Source organism: Acipenser ruthenus, chromosome 5 (genome assembly GCF_902713425.1).
Source record: "Acipenser ruthenus chromosome 5, fAciRut3.2 maternal haplotype, whole genome shotgun sequence".
Taxonomy (NCBI): Eukaryota; Metazoa; Chordata; class Actinopteri; order Acipenseriformes; family Acipenseridae; genus Acipenser; species Acipenser ruthenus.
In genome coordinates, this window is record NC_081193.1 from 41,049,459 (window position 1) to 41,065,447 (window position 15,989).

Here is a 15,989-nt window from a genome sequence, read left to right on the forward strand (position 1 = left end):
AATTTGAATATAAGCCTTTTTGTTTAACTTACGCACAACAGCATTTTTAGTTATTGGATCTTCAGTTAAAAAAAAACAAACAAACAAACAAACAAAAAATGTTTGTTCTTTATTTTGAAAAATAAAACATCAGTGCATCGATTATCGTTAATAAATGCCTATATGATAACTGAATACAAAATTAGGGTGCCGGCTGCACCTCTAGTTAATACCCATTCGGTAATGGTTACATTTTGTACTTGAAAGGGAACAAGGTACTTGTGTGGAAACGTGGGCAACATGCAAAATGTAAGCCTCCACACTTCTTTCAAGGTGCTACCTATAAATCTGCAACTGCATTCTCCAGTAGCTTTTTTCATCAGTAATTACCCTCAAAAGTAGAGCCGTTTAACCCTACAATTACATAAAATGTTTTACTTTCACAAACATTTAGATTGTCTGTTGTAATGTGTATGTGGACAGACAACGTATAAATGGAGAAAATGTATCATATACATACTGTAGGCACAAGGAGAATGATGAAGTGCCAATTCTCAATAACAAAGGCAGAGGTGGGGCACTCTTCCATTCAGCAATATACGCACCAAACTGATGAAGAAGGATCTCCTCCTAACCCTTCTTACCTTACCTCCACAGATCCTGTGGCTGTTCCAGCCAAGCCAGATAAAATGCTATGAACTGTCTGCATTTATGTCAGCAGCATACAGTAAGCTGAGTCAACTCAGATTGTGCCTGTGTACTGATAAGTTAAAGCATTAAGTTATGACCCCCCAAAAAGGTAATTGCTTAACCAAAAGAAAATTAAGGAATTTTCTAAATTAAGAACCAAATTGTAGATAACATGTGTTTAATAGAAATATGTTCATAAACACAAAACATATGATAGGGATGTAACTGAAGCCAACCACCACAGAAATGATCACATTTCAAAAAATGAAATTCTGCAAACAGAAATGCATTATATTTACCTAAGGTCACTGTGATATTTAAAAAATAATAATAACAAAAAAATGTGTCAGTATTACTAAACAGGAAGTTAACTAATCTAATATCTTTTGTAAGAGCACACTAAAGTTAAAGACACAGCAATCAGCAAATACATACAAGCAGAATACATGGATTTTCTGTTACACTTTTGTCTTTCCTATGTAGTTTATTATTCTGTATATAAGATCCTTAACCTTGGCTGTTAACATAAGGAACCTAAAAGTTTTAATACATGGCTTCCAACCTGCTCTCTTTCCATTCTGTAGAAAAGTAACCTAAGCTGCTGATTAATACTACAGTAGGAATCTGATATGGAAACACAGATTTCATTGTTGTTTTCAATTTGAGGGCTTTAACAGAATTGCATTCTTCTAATATAGCTGAGGGTGGAGTAATGGGCTCTTAGTTCTTTTGGGCAGATACTGACACTGAAGACAAAGGCTTCATTCTCTGCCTGTAGTGAGTAACTTGAGTGCCTTCTGAAGATTCTGTATAGCCTCGCCTACATCTTCATACTGCAGAGCACTTCCGGCATATTTGCAGTACTTCTGAGCTCTAGTATAATCTTCTGGTGTCAGACGGACTTCCCCTGTAGACACAAATTGGAAATAGTAATCAGTTTCAGATTGGGCTCTTCTTGAACTAGAACACTCCAGCAGTCACCTGATAAACCAGGTAGCAGTGCCTGATACGGTATCTTCTACAGACAAAGAATCAGAGTTATGAATTCCCTTCTATTTTTAATCAACAGCTTTCATTGTGAAAATATCATCACAGTGTTCTACATTATTATAGAAATTACATTTCACATCACATCTACAACCTAACACCAAAACAATTGTCTTTAAAATGACCCCGTAATGTAGCTTGGTCACATGGTTATGCAGGGTGCACGAGACAATCGGAAGTCAAGTTCTGAAATGCCCAAAAGTGGTTTTTAGTAGAGGCCTCCAGTGGAATAACAAATTAAAACAATAAAAGAAAAAGAAAATTAAAAATATTAAATAAAATATTCTCAATATTCAATAAAGCAAAGAAAATACAAAAGAAAACTTTTAAACAAGAATACCGAGCTGTTTCACACAGATCTCCCAACAGAGCACTTATCTACTCACAAAGTCAGTATAGTCAGAGTGCATCTTACTCTCCTTTCTCTCCTCAAATGACCCAAACCCAGGTACTTATACCGGTTTCCATTATCCCCTCCCCTGGACTAAACCAATACAATATAAATTGTCATTTAATTACATTTAAATATACATAGAGCCCTATTTGGCCTTAACATATAACATGCAGACACCTGTTTTAAGCCACAAATGCAAGTATACATATAAACAATAAAATCAAAACAACAATAAAATCTGGTTCCCCCATAGACTACCATTAGGCACACCCCCAGCTATTACAGCGCATTACTTCAGCGTATGCACCTCCCAACATGGCCGCCCCCATGGTCCCACCGGCTTGCAGCTTCAACACAGTGAGAAAGTTAACTTAAAATATTACAAGCATTTTATTATAATGGCTTAGCAAACAATTTTGGAGTGCTTACTTTAACAAACACGCTGACAACGCCTTCATGCCATTATAAAGAACATGTGCACCTATTTCTTACAATACACACAAATGGTTACATGGACTCAAAACGACACACAGTACCGGCAGAACAGCGATCCAGTTTCGTGCCAAAATCTGCCCCTTGCTAAATTGTGAACTACTTTGAGATATGCGCATGCGTGAGTGTTTCGTTGAAGTTTGTCCATGTGATTACTTAAGCTATTAATGTATCCACCAACGTGGTGTATTTAAAGATCAAAATTAAAAGGTAGACGCATTTAAAATCATCTAAACGTATATAAATCATTCACCCTTTTCCACACACTACATGCATAATACAGGTAAGTCGTAGTCTTTATTAGCAGTGAAATATTGCACCACAGTAACTGAATTGCGAATAGCAGTATGAAAAGTTTGATGCATCATCTAAACAATGTTAGCGTAGTATTAAATGCTAAATGCAAGTTTCAGTAAACCAAAACGTAAGCAAGAATTATACAATATAGTGAAGCACAGTTTAGCATAATAAATATAGTAATGAAACATGGTAATGCAAATGCAGACACGTACACAAATGCCAATAATGCAAAATAAAAGCTACATATATTTGGACAACGTAATTTGAAGGAGGTATTTATAGGTTTGAAGGAGGTACAACTGCAGCGTACAAAAAATAAAAGATATAGAAAAAATGAAAAGTTTTTTTGGATGTACACATAAGGGTTAAAAATATATATATATATATATATATATTCAGGACATTTTAGACAAAAGCCCTTCTGCTGTGTACAAAATTATGTATATAGACAATTGATGTCTAAAATGTACATTCAATGTGTAATACCGAAAGTTAACAGCAAACCATGGCGATGAATACGCTATATAGATTAAACAGATGATTACTTAACTATGTCTTATTACCAATGTATTTATATTACATGATTTCCATTACACGAGAGTAGATGTTAAAACTTCATGCTGATTTGAACTCGGCTCTCGCCAAGATAAGCACCAACTAAGACGTAGCTTTACAGTAAACTAATGTGATCCATATGTGTTTCCATCCATTTACGTTTCCTTCCATATGATGATGTAGATATCCTTCTGTCTGGTGTTAATGGCTGAAGTGTAATGCTGGCTCCAGGGATCAGCTTATTTTGCCTCCCTGGCGCATCAGCACACACGACGGCTCCGATGCTGGCTCCGGGGATCAATCAAAGTGCGGCCTCCCCAGCGCATCAGCATGACAACCGTCTGGATTGAGCTAAGTAGGGTACATCTCTGGGGTTTTCAAGTGGGCACCTTCCATCCTCAGTGTTTCGTCGACTAGCCCACGACACTTCAAGAGGGCTCGACGGTGATTCTGGCGTCCCAGCATCACCCCCCTCCGTCCCCCACTCAACTCAGCCCAGCTTACTTACATGATTTACTGTAAAATATTTAAATTAAAATGTCATCTGGTCCGTTTTAAAGAAACGTAAGGTGAGGAAATGGCTTTTGTTTTGATGTTTTTATAGTGTTTTGCTGTCTAAAATATCTACATTTAATTTGCAATATCGAAAGTTCACGATTAACCAAGGCGATGAATAAATTAAGAGCTTAAGTACTCATATGGACAAACTTCAACGAAACACTCATGTATGCGCATATCTCAAAGTAGTGCAAAATTCAACAAGGGGCTGAATTTGGTACAACACCAGCACTTCCCCCACCAGGTACGTTTAACATTTACTTCTGAAAACTCTTGTTATTTTTAACCTAAATGGTTTCATATCGCAACAAGACATTTATCAAATGTATCAAACAATCTATATTTAAGTCTTCTTTAGTAACCAGGTAAGGTAACGTGATCAGTGATTGAGTGTGTTGCACAGCTGGGGTCACTATCAAAGGCCCCCGTTGTGCTCGGGGCTGTTGGGAAGTGCATTCCTGTTCATGTATAGAAGAGGAAATTGTACATTGTCATATATTTTAAATGCAACTTTTGTGAAACTGACATTTCTGATAGACTAGTTAAATGGATTAAGTAAAATGGATATTAGTGACAAAAGTATATATCATTGATATAGCACATGGTTTAAATATGGCAGTGACATTTTCTTTCTGTTTTTTAACTGGACAACATCAGTACTGGAACTTGACTAATATAAATCAAACAGCTGACTACTGCACCTACTGTAAAGACAGAATCTCAAAGTGTGCAGCGTATAATTGATATGGTCTAAGGTTGAAACAATGTAGCATCTACTGTAAAAAGTATCTTAAAGTACTTTATTTCTGTTATAAAGCAGTGTATGTTATGTCAGTAGGGTAATATAAGCTTTTTTTATTGGAAATGGTATTTTGGTATATTAAACCACAGTAAAAATAATAAAATGCATTAAAGTATGTTTGGAAAAACAATGAATATAGCATTTAGGAATGATACCATATTACTACTACATTACTAGTATACAGTTAGATCTTTCATTTAGTTTATAGACACAATTTCCAGGAAGGTGGCAAATCAGGAGAAGTAGACTATAAGTAGACTATAATTATATTTATATGCCGTATCAGATACATTTATAGCCTATTTTATAAGGGACTAGAGTTAACCAATATACAAATAATAATGTACCACCATGTAAAACTACATTTGCACTTTCTATTCAGGACTGTAATAAACTAGCCAACATATGGAAATTTATTTTTCACAGTTTGATGTTGATTGCAACACATTTCTGTAGATTAAGACTAGAATTACAAGATTTGAAAAAATATATAAATAAAGCATCTATACTTGGTTTCATGGCATATTTCCCATAAAAAAGGTATCCTACCCAGTGGCTTGGAATTTTTTTGACTAGACATATAAATATAACACCATATTTGATTCATATCATTTTGGTTATGATGATGTAAAGAAATGTTTATGTGTAACTTATTTTGTAGACAAAATAACAGATTTCACAACAGCTTTGCCTCGCATGATTTTAATTTGACTAATCGGCAGCTTTTTATGGGGCTGGGCTTGCCATGTATCTTCCACCTTTTGGTTTTGGTACCTCGTAAAAACAAATGGTTGCAGTGAAAAAGGTGGCATGACCCCATTTCGGTTTAATTTACTGCTAAATTACTAGTGGTTAAGCCCACATTTAAATTAAAACCATATATATATAAAAAAATACAAGGCCACAGTAGTGTGTATAGCAAAGTCTTCCTTAAATAATTCTGAACTGAAGTGATACAATGAATGCATTTTAGAAAAGGGACTTCACTTGAAGATTTTGTGGGGAACCACGAGAAACTCCTACTTGCCACCAGTCATCTAAATGATAGGTATATCAAAATCTAGGGTGGAATCTGAACACCAACTTTAAATAAATGCAGATGTTGGCAAAGAGCTCAGCAATTACTTTTGCAATTTAATCATTCAAACAATTCAGAGTCAAACAATTTTGAATAAATAATGGAAAAACTGTTTCAAGGGTTTGGATGCAAAGCAATTCTTATGGGGAAGTGAATCCAAAATGACAGTTTTGTTCTTCAATCCAATATGATGTGTTTATAGAATTATATAATTAATGCATTTTGATTTCAGAATTTACACTAGAACATTCTTACAGTTTTCAAACAAATATGAACAATATCATCACAGTACTGGTACATGGGGAAGTGAAGGACCATGTTAAACACTTCACTCAGATTGTATTTTTAAGATATGTAAAATTATATTTTAAATCCTGGTAACATATTGATACATTTAAAATGCACCAACTTGCTTTGGTGATAAGTATGTTATGAATAATCAAAAGCAAAAACAGAACATTGTTGGGTGCGCTAGCACAAGATAATGCAAGTAGGTCATATGTCTCACAAATCTAGTCCTTAATCTTACCCTGTTGACTTGCATTGAGCAATGAGGGATCTACCACAGGGATGTTTCGTGGAACAGGCTGAACTGGATTACAAGGCTCACCTGTAAAATAAAAATACAAATTGTTGAGACAAAAGGAAAATACCCTTTTAAAAATATATTATTTAGAGAAACTCTCTCTCCATCTCCTTCTGCTAAAAACCTAGGTGTTGACCCCTCCCTCTCAACACATCTCTTTCCTGACACACACATGCTGCTTATTTCTTAGCAACTGAATCGAACCTTTTCTTTCCACTTACTCCTCCACTCCTGGTCCAAGCTCTTGTGCTCTCCAGATTGGACTACTGTAACTCTTTCCTTGCTAATTCAAAATTCAGCTGCTCATCTCACAACCTTGCTACTCTTATGCTAGCCCTCTGCTTCGTACCCTCCACTGGCTACCTACCTCTGCTTGCATTCAATTCAAGACCCTTGTTCTTGCCTGCCACTCTCTACACCACACTGCCCTCTCCTACCTCCAATCCCTCTTGTCTCCCTACACTACTGGCCGACTGATCATGCCTTCCCTCCACTCTCCATCCTCCCATGCCCACTCCTTTTCTTCCCTAGCCCCTCTCTGTGGTGGAACCAGCTACTGGAAAACTTCAGGACTGCCCTGTCTCTCACTGCCTTCCGCTGCCTCCTCAAGACTCACCTGTTTAGACTGCACTTGTAGATCTCTTCTTGATCTACCCCTCCTCCTATGTACTGTATTCATCTGACCTAAGCACCACATTACTGGATCCTCAGCTGATGCACTATCCTTGCACTACTACTATGTTTTTGTAGATAAATTGTTGTAACCCTAACTTGTTGCATCTTATTTCATATTGTACTTTAGTAGTATAATTTGCACTTACTGTAAACTATACTATATTTAAATATTCACCTGGCGTTGTAACCCTGTACTGCCCTTTAACACCTGTAAGTCGTCTTGAAAAAAGGGGTCTGCCAAATAAAAACGGAGCATCTAAAAAGCCTACTCCTCGCAAAGCAAGTGGGCAGTCATTCTTCCCGCTCATTGTAGTACTGTATACCAGCTTTTCTGGACTGTGCAGAACCGATCATACATACTCTATATTCTATACAGTGGCACCAAAATTATTGTCAAGTTACCCTTTTGATTACCATACAGTATACTCATAGTTGGATACAGTCAGTGGTTAATTTGTAGCAGATTGCAACGGCTCCCAGATCTGGTATCTTTTTGTCCGAGAGGCGAAAATGAAACCATATGATCATGATGAACCATATGGAAAAAAAAAAAAAAAAGTTTTTGTTGAAAAAAATAACTATATACATAACATGTTCCATGTACCCATGTATTGAATGACAAAAGTATATATATATATATATATATATATATATATATATATATATATATACACACACACAATATATATATATATATATATATACACACACACATTATATATATACACATATATACATATATACACACACACGCATGTTTTTGTTTTTGATTGAAAGTGAACAATTTAAGTTGTGCTGCATTTATTAAGCAGTGTATGCTTAAAATAATTTAACTAACGTTGTTGAAGTTGAGATTGCGTAGGCTACATTTTTTTTCTACTGTACAGTATACGTCGAAGTTATAATACGCAATGTTTGACAGTAAGTGGCAATAAAAGTGTCACATTATATATTTTTTTCCACAGAAGTGTTTTTACTAGTACAAAATTCAAAGTGTTAATTTTGTGACTATTATCCCTTTCACACAGATGAGTTATGATGGCTCAGAACCTGCACTTATGCGGCATTTTGGTCTGTATGAATTGCCTATACCGCCACAGAAACATCATATTTTATGCTGTCTCTAAACCACCTCGCGAGCGTCTTAACTCCTGTGTGAAAGGCTATGTCGGCACTGAAGCACTATAGTGGCAGTGGATTGAAAGTCAACATCCCACGTGACTGTATACTGGACGTGTTGGGTATTTTTGTCATCAGTGTTACACATTTTTTTCAAATACAATGGCTGATCAAGAATGACATATAGTAATTGAAGACAGGAAGATGTTAAGGAATTGTTAACTTTAAATAGTGGCAGCTACTAAACGTAGATGCGGCACTTTGAACTGTGCAGTAGAATTTGGGGGCACAGACCCTGCGCAAATCAGTTAATGTGATCGGGGGACTTCGAGAATGCCGAGGAAACAAAGCGAGCAACAGACACAACAGGCTGTTAAACATATATACTGCTGCTGCGGGAGTGTGTTTTCTCATTCTTTTCCTTGGAGGAGAAAAACCTGAACTACGTTGTTCTCTGGGGCTGCACGCTTTTTTAGAAGTATAGGGTGTAGAACAGCTTTTATCAGAACAGTGAACTGACTGTGGGAAAGAAACTCCCTTGTGAGTTGGAGTGACTGACATATCTACACACATAAACATAAATCTGTGTTAGAAGATGGTGAAAGTGGGGACCACACTTAGAACAACAGAAGGCATAGACACAGGAAAAAAAATGAAGAAAAAGTAGTAGCTTATTTTTTTGTTTTCGAACAAAAATAACAAAGCAGAACGCAAACTAGTCCTTACCCAAGCATGCGGTAGGAGAAATTTGGACAACTGGGCTTGGTTACGTGGGGGTTTTATGGAGGAGGATTATAACAATGATCTCTGGGAAAGAGATCTGGTTCTTTCTTTCTCCTGACCCAAGCAATATGGAGACTGGGAGTTCACGTTGTGTAGAGTTCATTATACGAGGTAAGAAGCACCAGTTATTTTTACAAAAATAGAAACACACATCCACTTGTAGGGCGAGTCATGCAAGCTCTGTTCAAATCCCGCTTGTGTCAAGCTGCAGTCTTGGTAGGGACCTGTAGGGAGCGCTACACTGGCCTTTCTGTGCTCCCACGAAATTCAGAAATAATGTGGAAAAATAATGGAAAATAGTTTGCCTAATCACAATTCAACTACCCTTATTAGTCAGGTGCCAGACACGACCACTTGGCTCTTGCCTGTTCACACCCATTTCTTAGATTTTCTTGATGAAAACAAACAACTGGTTTGCAAACGGAACAGAGCTTTCCCTCTTGATCTTCAGTTCTTAAGATTGGTAAGTAGGGTGCATCTGTGAGGCAACATTAAAATTGGGCAAAGTGTTTAATATTTGAAAAATGAGAAATGGTGGATGGTGCTTTTTTTTCAGGATTACATTACAGACTGGAGTAAGCACTTTAAAAATATTCCATAAGGAATATAGAAATGAAGAGAAAGATATAAAAGGCAGCACTAAACGGTAAGCAATGATGTTACTTAAAATGTACCTTAGCTACTCAGTACTGGAATTAAAACTTGATTGTACATACCTGTGAAATGAGGTACCTCAGCTGGGGTGTTGGCAGGTGCATGTGCTCCAGGTGGGATCTGTATGTTTGAGAAGTTAGTGTTGGCACCTGGACCATCTCTGGGAAGCACATGCGGTGAAGGCTGAGAAGGCTGAGAGGCTGCACCATGTTCTACATCATATTCATCATCTATATATAATAGAAAAAAAAAAAAAATTGCTATTTCGTATTTTACTAACATCAACTTAATAACCTACATCAATAACTTTACCACTATATTCAGAAAATGCATGCTGAAAAAAAGAAAGAAAATGCATTAAAAGGGTAGTTTTTTGGTTTTTTTGTGAATAATTTATTATTTGTGTGGAAACATAAAATAAATAGTAAAAAAAAACACAATTATATAATAAATCAAATACATACAATGAATATGACAATAACACTAACATAAGTACACAAATAGACATCAAACATAGGTGGAACGGTAGAAAATAACAACAATAATAGCAAAAGCATCAGTTAAACAAAAGTTATGACATGGGCGGTGCCTCCTCAGAAAGCAGAGCATTTAAAGTACTTGCTGCAGAAGACCAAGTATTAATCATGGCTAAGTGCAACCTTGCCTATTTTTTGTATAAATGCAAAAATGAAGCAAACTGTTACCAGTTATTAGTGGGATACAATTCCAGGAAAGTGTGCCCGGTTTAAAAAGTCAGTTCAAGACACCTAGTCTGACTTATCCATATGCAGTAAAACATTTTTTTCTTCATGATCAACAACATTTCTGTTTATCCCGCAATAGCTTTTCTACAATCATATATTTTAAAATGCATTACAGTTGTATACATTAAATGTGTTATTTGTGTCAATGACATCCAAAATACATACACAGTTAGCAAAATCTGTATGGGAAGCTGAACACAAGTAATGTGCTTACTAATCTTCAGTTCTCCTTACATAGACAAATTCTCAATTTCAGTTCCATGCAGCTGTCTGGAACAGTAACAGGGATTTTTCTTGTGGAATTGTGAATAGTAAGAAAGAATTCTCTTTTTCATCTTTGACCACTCAGTCACTACATAGATGCAAACATTTGTATGGGTCTACCACCGTAATGCTACAGATTATTTTCTATACAGTAATTAACTTCTCCCAAGCCATATCAACTATTACTACTGCATGAAGGGAAGGAACACAATCTGAAAAATAATTGGTAATCGTCCATTACTCTAGAGTCCTGATGAGTCATATTCTCTATAGGGTGTTTGACTCAGACCAGTCTCTTACAGACAGTTTTAATGAGAAGCTTTTCCTCTCTATCAGCCATGCTAGACCAGAAGGACAAAGTGAAAACTCCTGCCTTTTTAAACTAAAAAAGAGAGACACAGAACTGGGCTTTTAATCAGATGGCAAAAACACATGCCTAAACAGACTAAGTTATTAAAATGTGTATCTTAAAATAAAGAAAAACAATTAAAGTCTGTCGAGTCTATGCCTATAAATCTCTGTTAAAAATGTAAAACAGCCGACATTCATGGTCAAAATAAAATATGCATGATGAATTATCTAAAAAAAAAAAAAAAGAAACACCAATATGCAAACTAAAAATGTATATAAAATGTTAGGTTATTATCATAACTCTGGTTCCCTGAAATACAAATGTGACCATTACCGAATGGGTATTTACTTCCTAAAGACCTGAAACCTGAAGATATAACAAAGCTGCCCCGCTGCCGAACGTAGCGTCATTTTTCCTTCGAGCCTGCTGCAATTATGGGCACAGCGACCTTGAAAGTTAATGGTTACATTGCTATTTCAGGGAACCACGGTTATGATAATAACCTAACGTTCCCTTTCAATTATGAAATGCAACCACTACTGAATGGGTCAGTATACCCAAGCCTTCGCATGTGCAGAATTGCTGCACGACCGGAATGCTACAAGGCTAAGCCGAAGCTGCCTTGTGCGTTACCATTCGGAACCCCAGTAACCAGTAACTAGGACTAAAACATTGAGGAAGAAACTAACCTCTATGCCTGTGTTTTAAATAATACATCTGTCTGCTATCCATTTGGACAGCCTCTGCTTAGACAGGGCTTGACCATGGGACTTGGCCCCACAGCAGACAAAAAACTGTTCGGACTGTCTCCATCTTGTCTCCCTGTCAACATTATACGCTAGGAGCTGCTGCTCTCTGTTAGACTGGAAGGTGGATGGAAAGCCTTCAATTCCACAGACTGGTTGACATGAAATGTCGAGATGTCTTCTGCAAAAATGTAGGGTTGGTACGGAGCGTAACCTTTGTCCTGGCTTCTACAAAAATTGAGCAGGCTTTCAAAGTTGAGAATGCCTGCATCTGACTCACCCACTTTGCGGAGGTGACTGTAAGCAAGAAAGCTGCTTTGAGCATTAAATTCAGCTCAGCTGAATGCAAGGGCTAAAATAAAGGCCTGCTCTTGAACCAGGCCTGCAGAGGGTGCATATCCAGGAAAACCAAAGTTAGGGTTTGAGAAGCTGCTGCCATCAAGCCCAGAAGTTTCTGGAATGTACTAAAAGATACAAATCTAAGAATAACAAAGTTAAATTACACTTTTGGTTTTAATACTCAACCTAGCAACTTTGTTTAAACAGCCTCCTAAGCCCCCCCCCCCCGTGAGGAAAATGTATTAATTATATTTTATGTCCAGGGATTTTATCGGTTCACCACAGATACACGCAGATACAAGGTGCTTGCCGTAAAGAAGCCATGCCTTAGTTGCACTGCAAAAGTCTATTTCTCCTGGTTTTAACAAAACGTTTTTAGCAGGTTAGTTTCAAACTAGTGGTGTTTATTACCGTGGCAATGCAGACAGAAAACAGTGAACTTTTAGAATCCTGCATGGAAACTTCAAGATCCACACTCCTCTTCAGAAAATACATGACTTACTACCAGCAGGAGGTGGGAGGAAATAAACATGTTGTTATTGTTGCTTTTTTGAAAATATAGGGCATATTTTTTGTTGTGCCCAGCCACTGAATTGAAACAATGGCATGTCCCCATCAAAAGATGTTTACTTCTAAATTAATGTTTCTCGTCCGAGTCAGCGTAGCATTGGAGATGCAACATTTATGACAAGATAAACATCTCGTCACGTCTCTCCCTTACCAATGATGGTGTGAGTGTGCGGCTCACTCAAGTAAAAATGTCTGTTCCATTTGAAACTGATGTCTCTTTACTGGTATGTAAGCCTTTTTTCTGTTTTAAAGTGTAAATGCAGATCTTTGTGAAAAAATGTTTTTTTATGAAAAGGTATCTAATTTTTTATGAAAGGATTTTTAACTACAAATGTGTCATAAATTATTTTTTCATCACATAATGATTCCATTGTCCTTGCTCATTAGCTTCCTCCACTTGCAAATGGAAAAGTCAAGCAAATATGTGTCTGAAACAATGGCACTTTTATTACTGGCATGAACAAAGCAGGAATTATGACACAGCTTTTCTACAGCATCTTTAGGAGTAGGCTGATTTTGTATGTAGGGAGTAGGGATTTAATGTTTAAAAACAAAAGACAGATGTATTATTTAAATAACAGCTTCTTAATCAAACAAGCCAAAGGCCAACGAAGAACACTTCTACATGTTCTTTTTGGTTCTCCAGTGTCTCAACACCAAATCCGTTTTAGTTGGCCCTGCAAATCATTGGCGACTTGCAGGACCCCCCCCATTGCACATCCGCCTGTCTGTATGTTAAACATTTTTACCTGTGCATACAGTGGACATAGGTCATGGTGATCAACTAAATCATGTTACTGGTGGATCTAAAAAAAAAAGTTTATTTCAGAAACACTTGGCTACAAGTACAGTACACATAAGAAAGTTTACAAACGAGGGGAGGCCATTCGGCCCATCTTGCTCGTTTGGTTGTTAGTAGCTTATTGATCCCAGAATCTCATCAACCAGCTTCTTGAGGGATCCCAGGGTGTCAGCTCCTATTCTGTTCTGAATGCCCCTTTATCTAATATTCAATCTTTTATGCGTAAAACATCTTAATATATTACTCTATAACTGAGCGATAAACAATATCTGGTAGCCTAAAAATATATATTTTTACAATAGCTGGATCATGCTAAGATAAAATATCATATACCATCGCTGTTAAAATAAATAATAATAATAATAATAATAATAATAATAATAATAATAATAATAATAATAATAATAATAATAATAATATAGCTGTATTGATACAGCAGACATAACAATAAAACACAGGATTACATGCAAGATAAGGTTGTAATATACTGTAAATCAGGTCCTGATGGTGAGGTACTAAGGGAAAGACTATTTGCAAATATCCCCGGGAATCTGAAATATCACTTGGGATAACGACATGTTATGATGTAATTTTGAATTCAAGCCATAGTTTTGTTTTGTTTTTTCTTTGTAATATGTAATGGAAAATGGCCCAAAAAATGGGTGTATAGCAGAATAAATGCCCAGCTGTTCTGCGTGTAAAATGACAGTAGTTAAAACTACATTATAAAAATAAGTCTTTGTGTAAAGTTTTTAATCCCAAATAATTTCCTACTCCCCTGGAAAGATAACTCAAGTTATTTGTTATAATAGCTTGGTGCTGATGTAGACCTAAAAAAGCAACAGAGATTTGGCCTTGAGGAGTGTCCTGTCCAAGGTCAATTCGAAAAGAGTACACCCAACAGATATTTCTTATATTCATTCATGGTAATGGTTATGGAAATGGGACCAGGTTTTCTTAAACCACCCTCAAAATATTAAAATATGCGTGTATGGATGGGAAAGCCTCTAATCTACCAGGAATGTACAAGGTTATCCAGCAAGGAAACAGGTTTCAATGCCACTTGAGAAATTCACAACAAAATGTATTTTGATAACGGAAGCCATGGTTTGTTTGTACCACTTATTCCAAATACCAGCTCTCACCATATTCTTCCCCTTCCATTCCAATTGGCCCTGACTGCGGCACCTCTCCATTCTTCAGACAGTTGTGGATGTATGTTGCCTTCCATTTAGCATACTTCCTGTGCTGGAAGTTCTGAATAGGAGAAGAAAAATATCATGTTAGGTAATGTGCTTAACCATCACACTAAATTAAATTCAGTCGTTAAATAAGTGAATGTGTGTCTGTTATAAACTTTCATGTTTATTTTAGAATATGATGGTAGTGACATGAAACCATCTATAACACATGATGACTGGCTTAATAATGCTTTATTTAACAAATAAAGGTTTAAAGGATGTATTAACATATTACAAATACACACTATAACATAACTGGTCCATGGTCTTTAAACAATATAGTTTATGTTTAAGTAATTATATGTTTAAAAAAAAAAAAAAAAAAAAAAGAAAAAGGCTTGTCTTACATTTCACAATAATAATGAACTATGAAACACTCATCAAAAACTGTATCCTGTTGCCTTTGCCTTAGTTGTCTTTTGTACAACGGATAGTGAACAGTTTTAAAATTATACAAATTTAAGTACATTTAGTTCAAACTTGTGACCCCAGAGATAAACATGCCATTACCACCTCTAAAAATACTATGACAGCATTTTTAGATTTCCGTGTAACGTTTAGTACTGTATGTGAACTCACATCAATTCTAAAGCTCAGTTCTTTACAAATTTAGATTCAAGGCGTCTCTGAATAGGAAATATAATCAGGTATGTTTTCCTAATGCTGTTACACCCACAGCTGAGGAGTTTTAGAGCATGAGAAAAAAGCCAGTGTTACACAATCCACAGTGTTCAACGGTATGAGGGATTACGAGTAAAGGTTTGAGGAATGCTACCTTTACTGTACAGTCCTCATAGGAATCAAAATTAATGCTTGCTGAAAGCTTGTATCATTTCTGGCAGAGTGTTTTAATTATAAACCAACTAATTTCTGATTGAGAAAAAAAAATGAAACTCTTGAAAGCCAAGTGCTGAAAGTTCTCTTTCTGCAACCAATCTAATTTCCAGTCATTCATCATGAAGGTCTTTTAAATATCAATGTAATCGGGGAAGATTCTATGGGCTCATTGTGCTACACTAGTGTTACAGTATGAAGGCACAGTGTTAAAACCCAAATGAGCTTTGTACAGCAAGAAAATGCTTCTCCCTCCAGAGAGGTGCTCAATGGAACATTGTTTGTGTTCTGACACTGGTCACCTCTTGCCTTACAAGAACATATAAAAGAAACAAATGTATTCTTTTAAATATGGATACTGGAGC

The 15,989-nt window shown here is 36.3% G+C and overlaps 1 protein-coding gene across 1 annotated transcript in view; it reads right to left on the bottom strand.

Annotated features, from left to right (window-relative positions):
• Nucleotides 1-830: 830 nt before the first annotated feature.
• The window catches only part of LOC117402508 (vacuolar protein sorting-associated protein VTA1 homolog), a 46,084-nt gene continuing 30,925 nt past the window's right edge, over nt 831-15,989 (bottom strand). Inside the window, exons 5-8 of the mRNA XM_034003725.3 lie at nt 14,695-14,806; nt 9,775-9,942; nt 6,425-6,505; nt 831-1,576 (exon numbers count right to left, since the gene is read on the bottom strand). Of these exons, the coding sequence (XP_033859616.1) occupies nt 1,431-1,576; nt 6,425-6,505; nt 9,775-9,942; nt 14,695-14,806 (507 nt within the window). The 3' untranslated portion in view covers nt 831-1,430. The remainder of the gene's footprint in view (nt 1,577-6,424; nt 6,506-9,774; nt 9,943-14,694; nt 14,807-15,989) is intronic.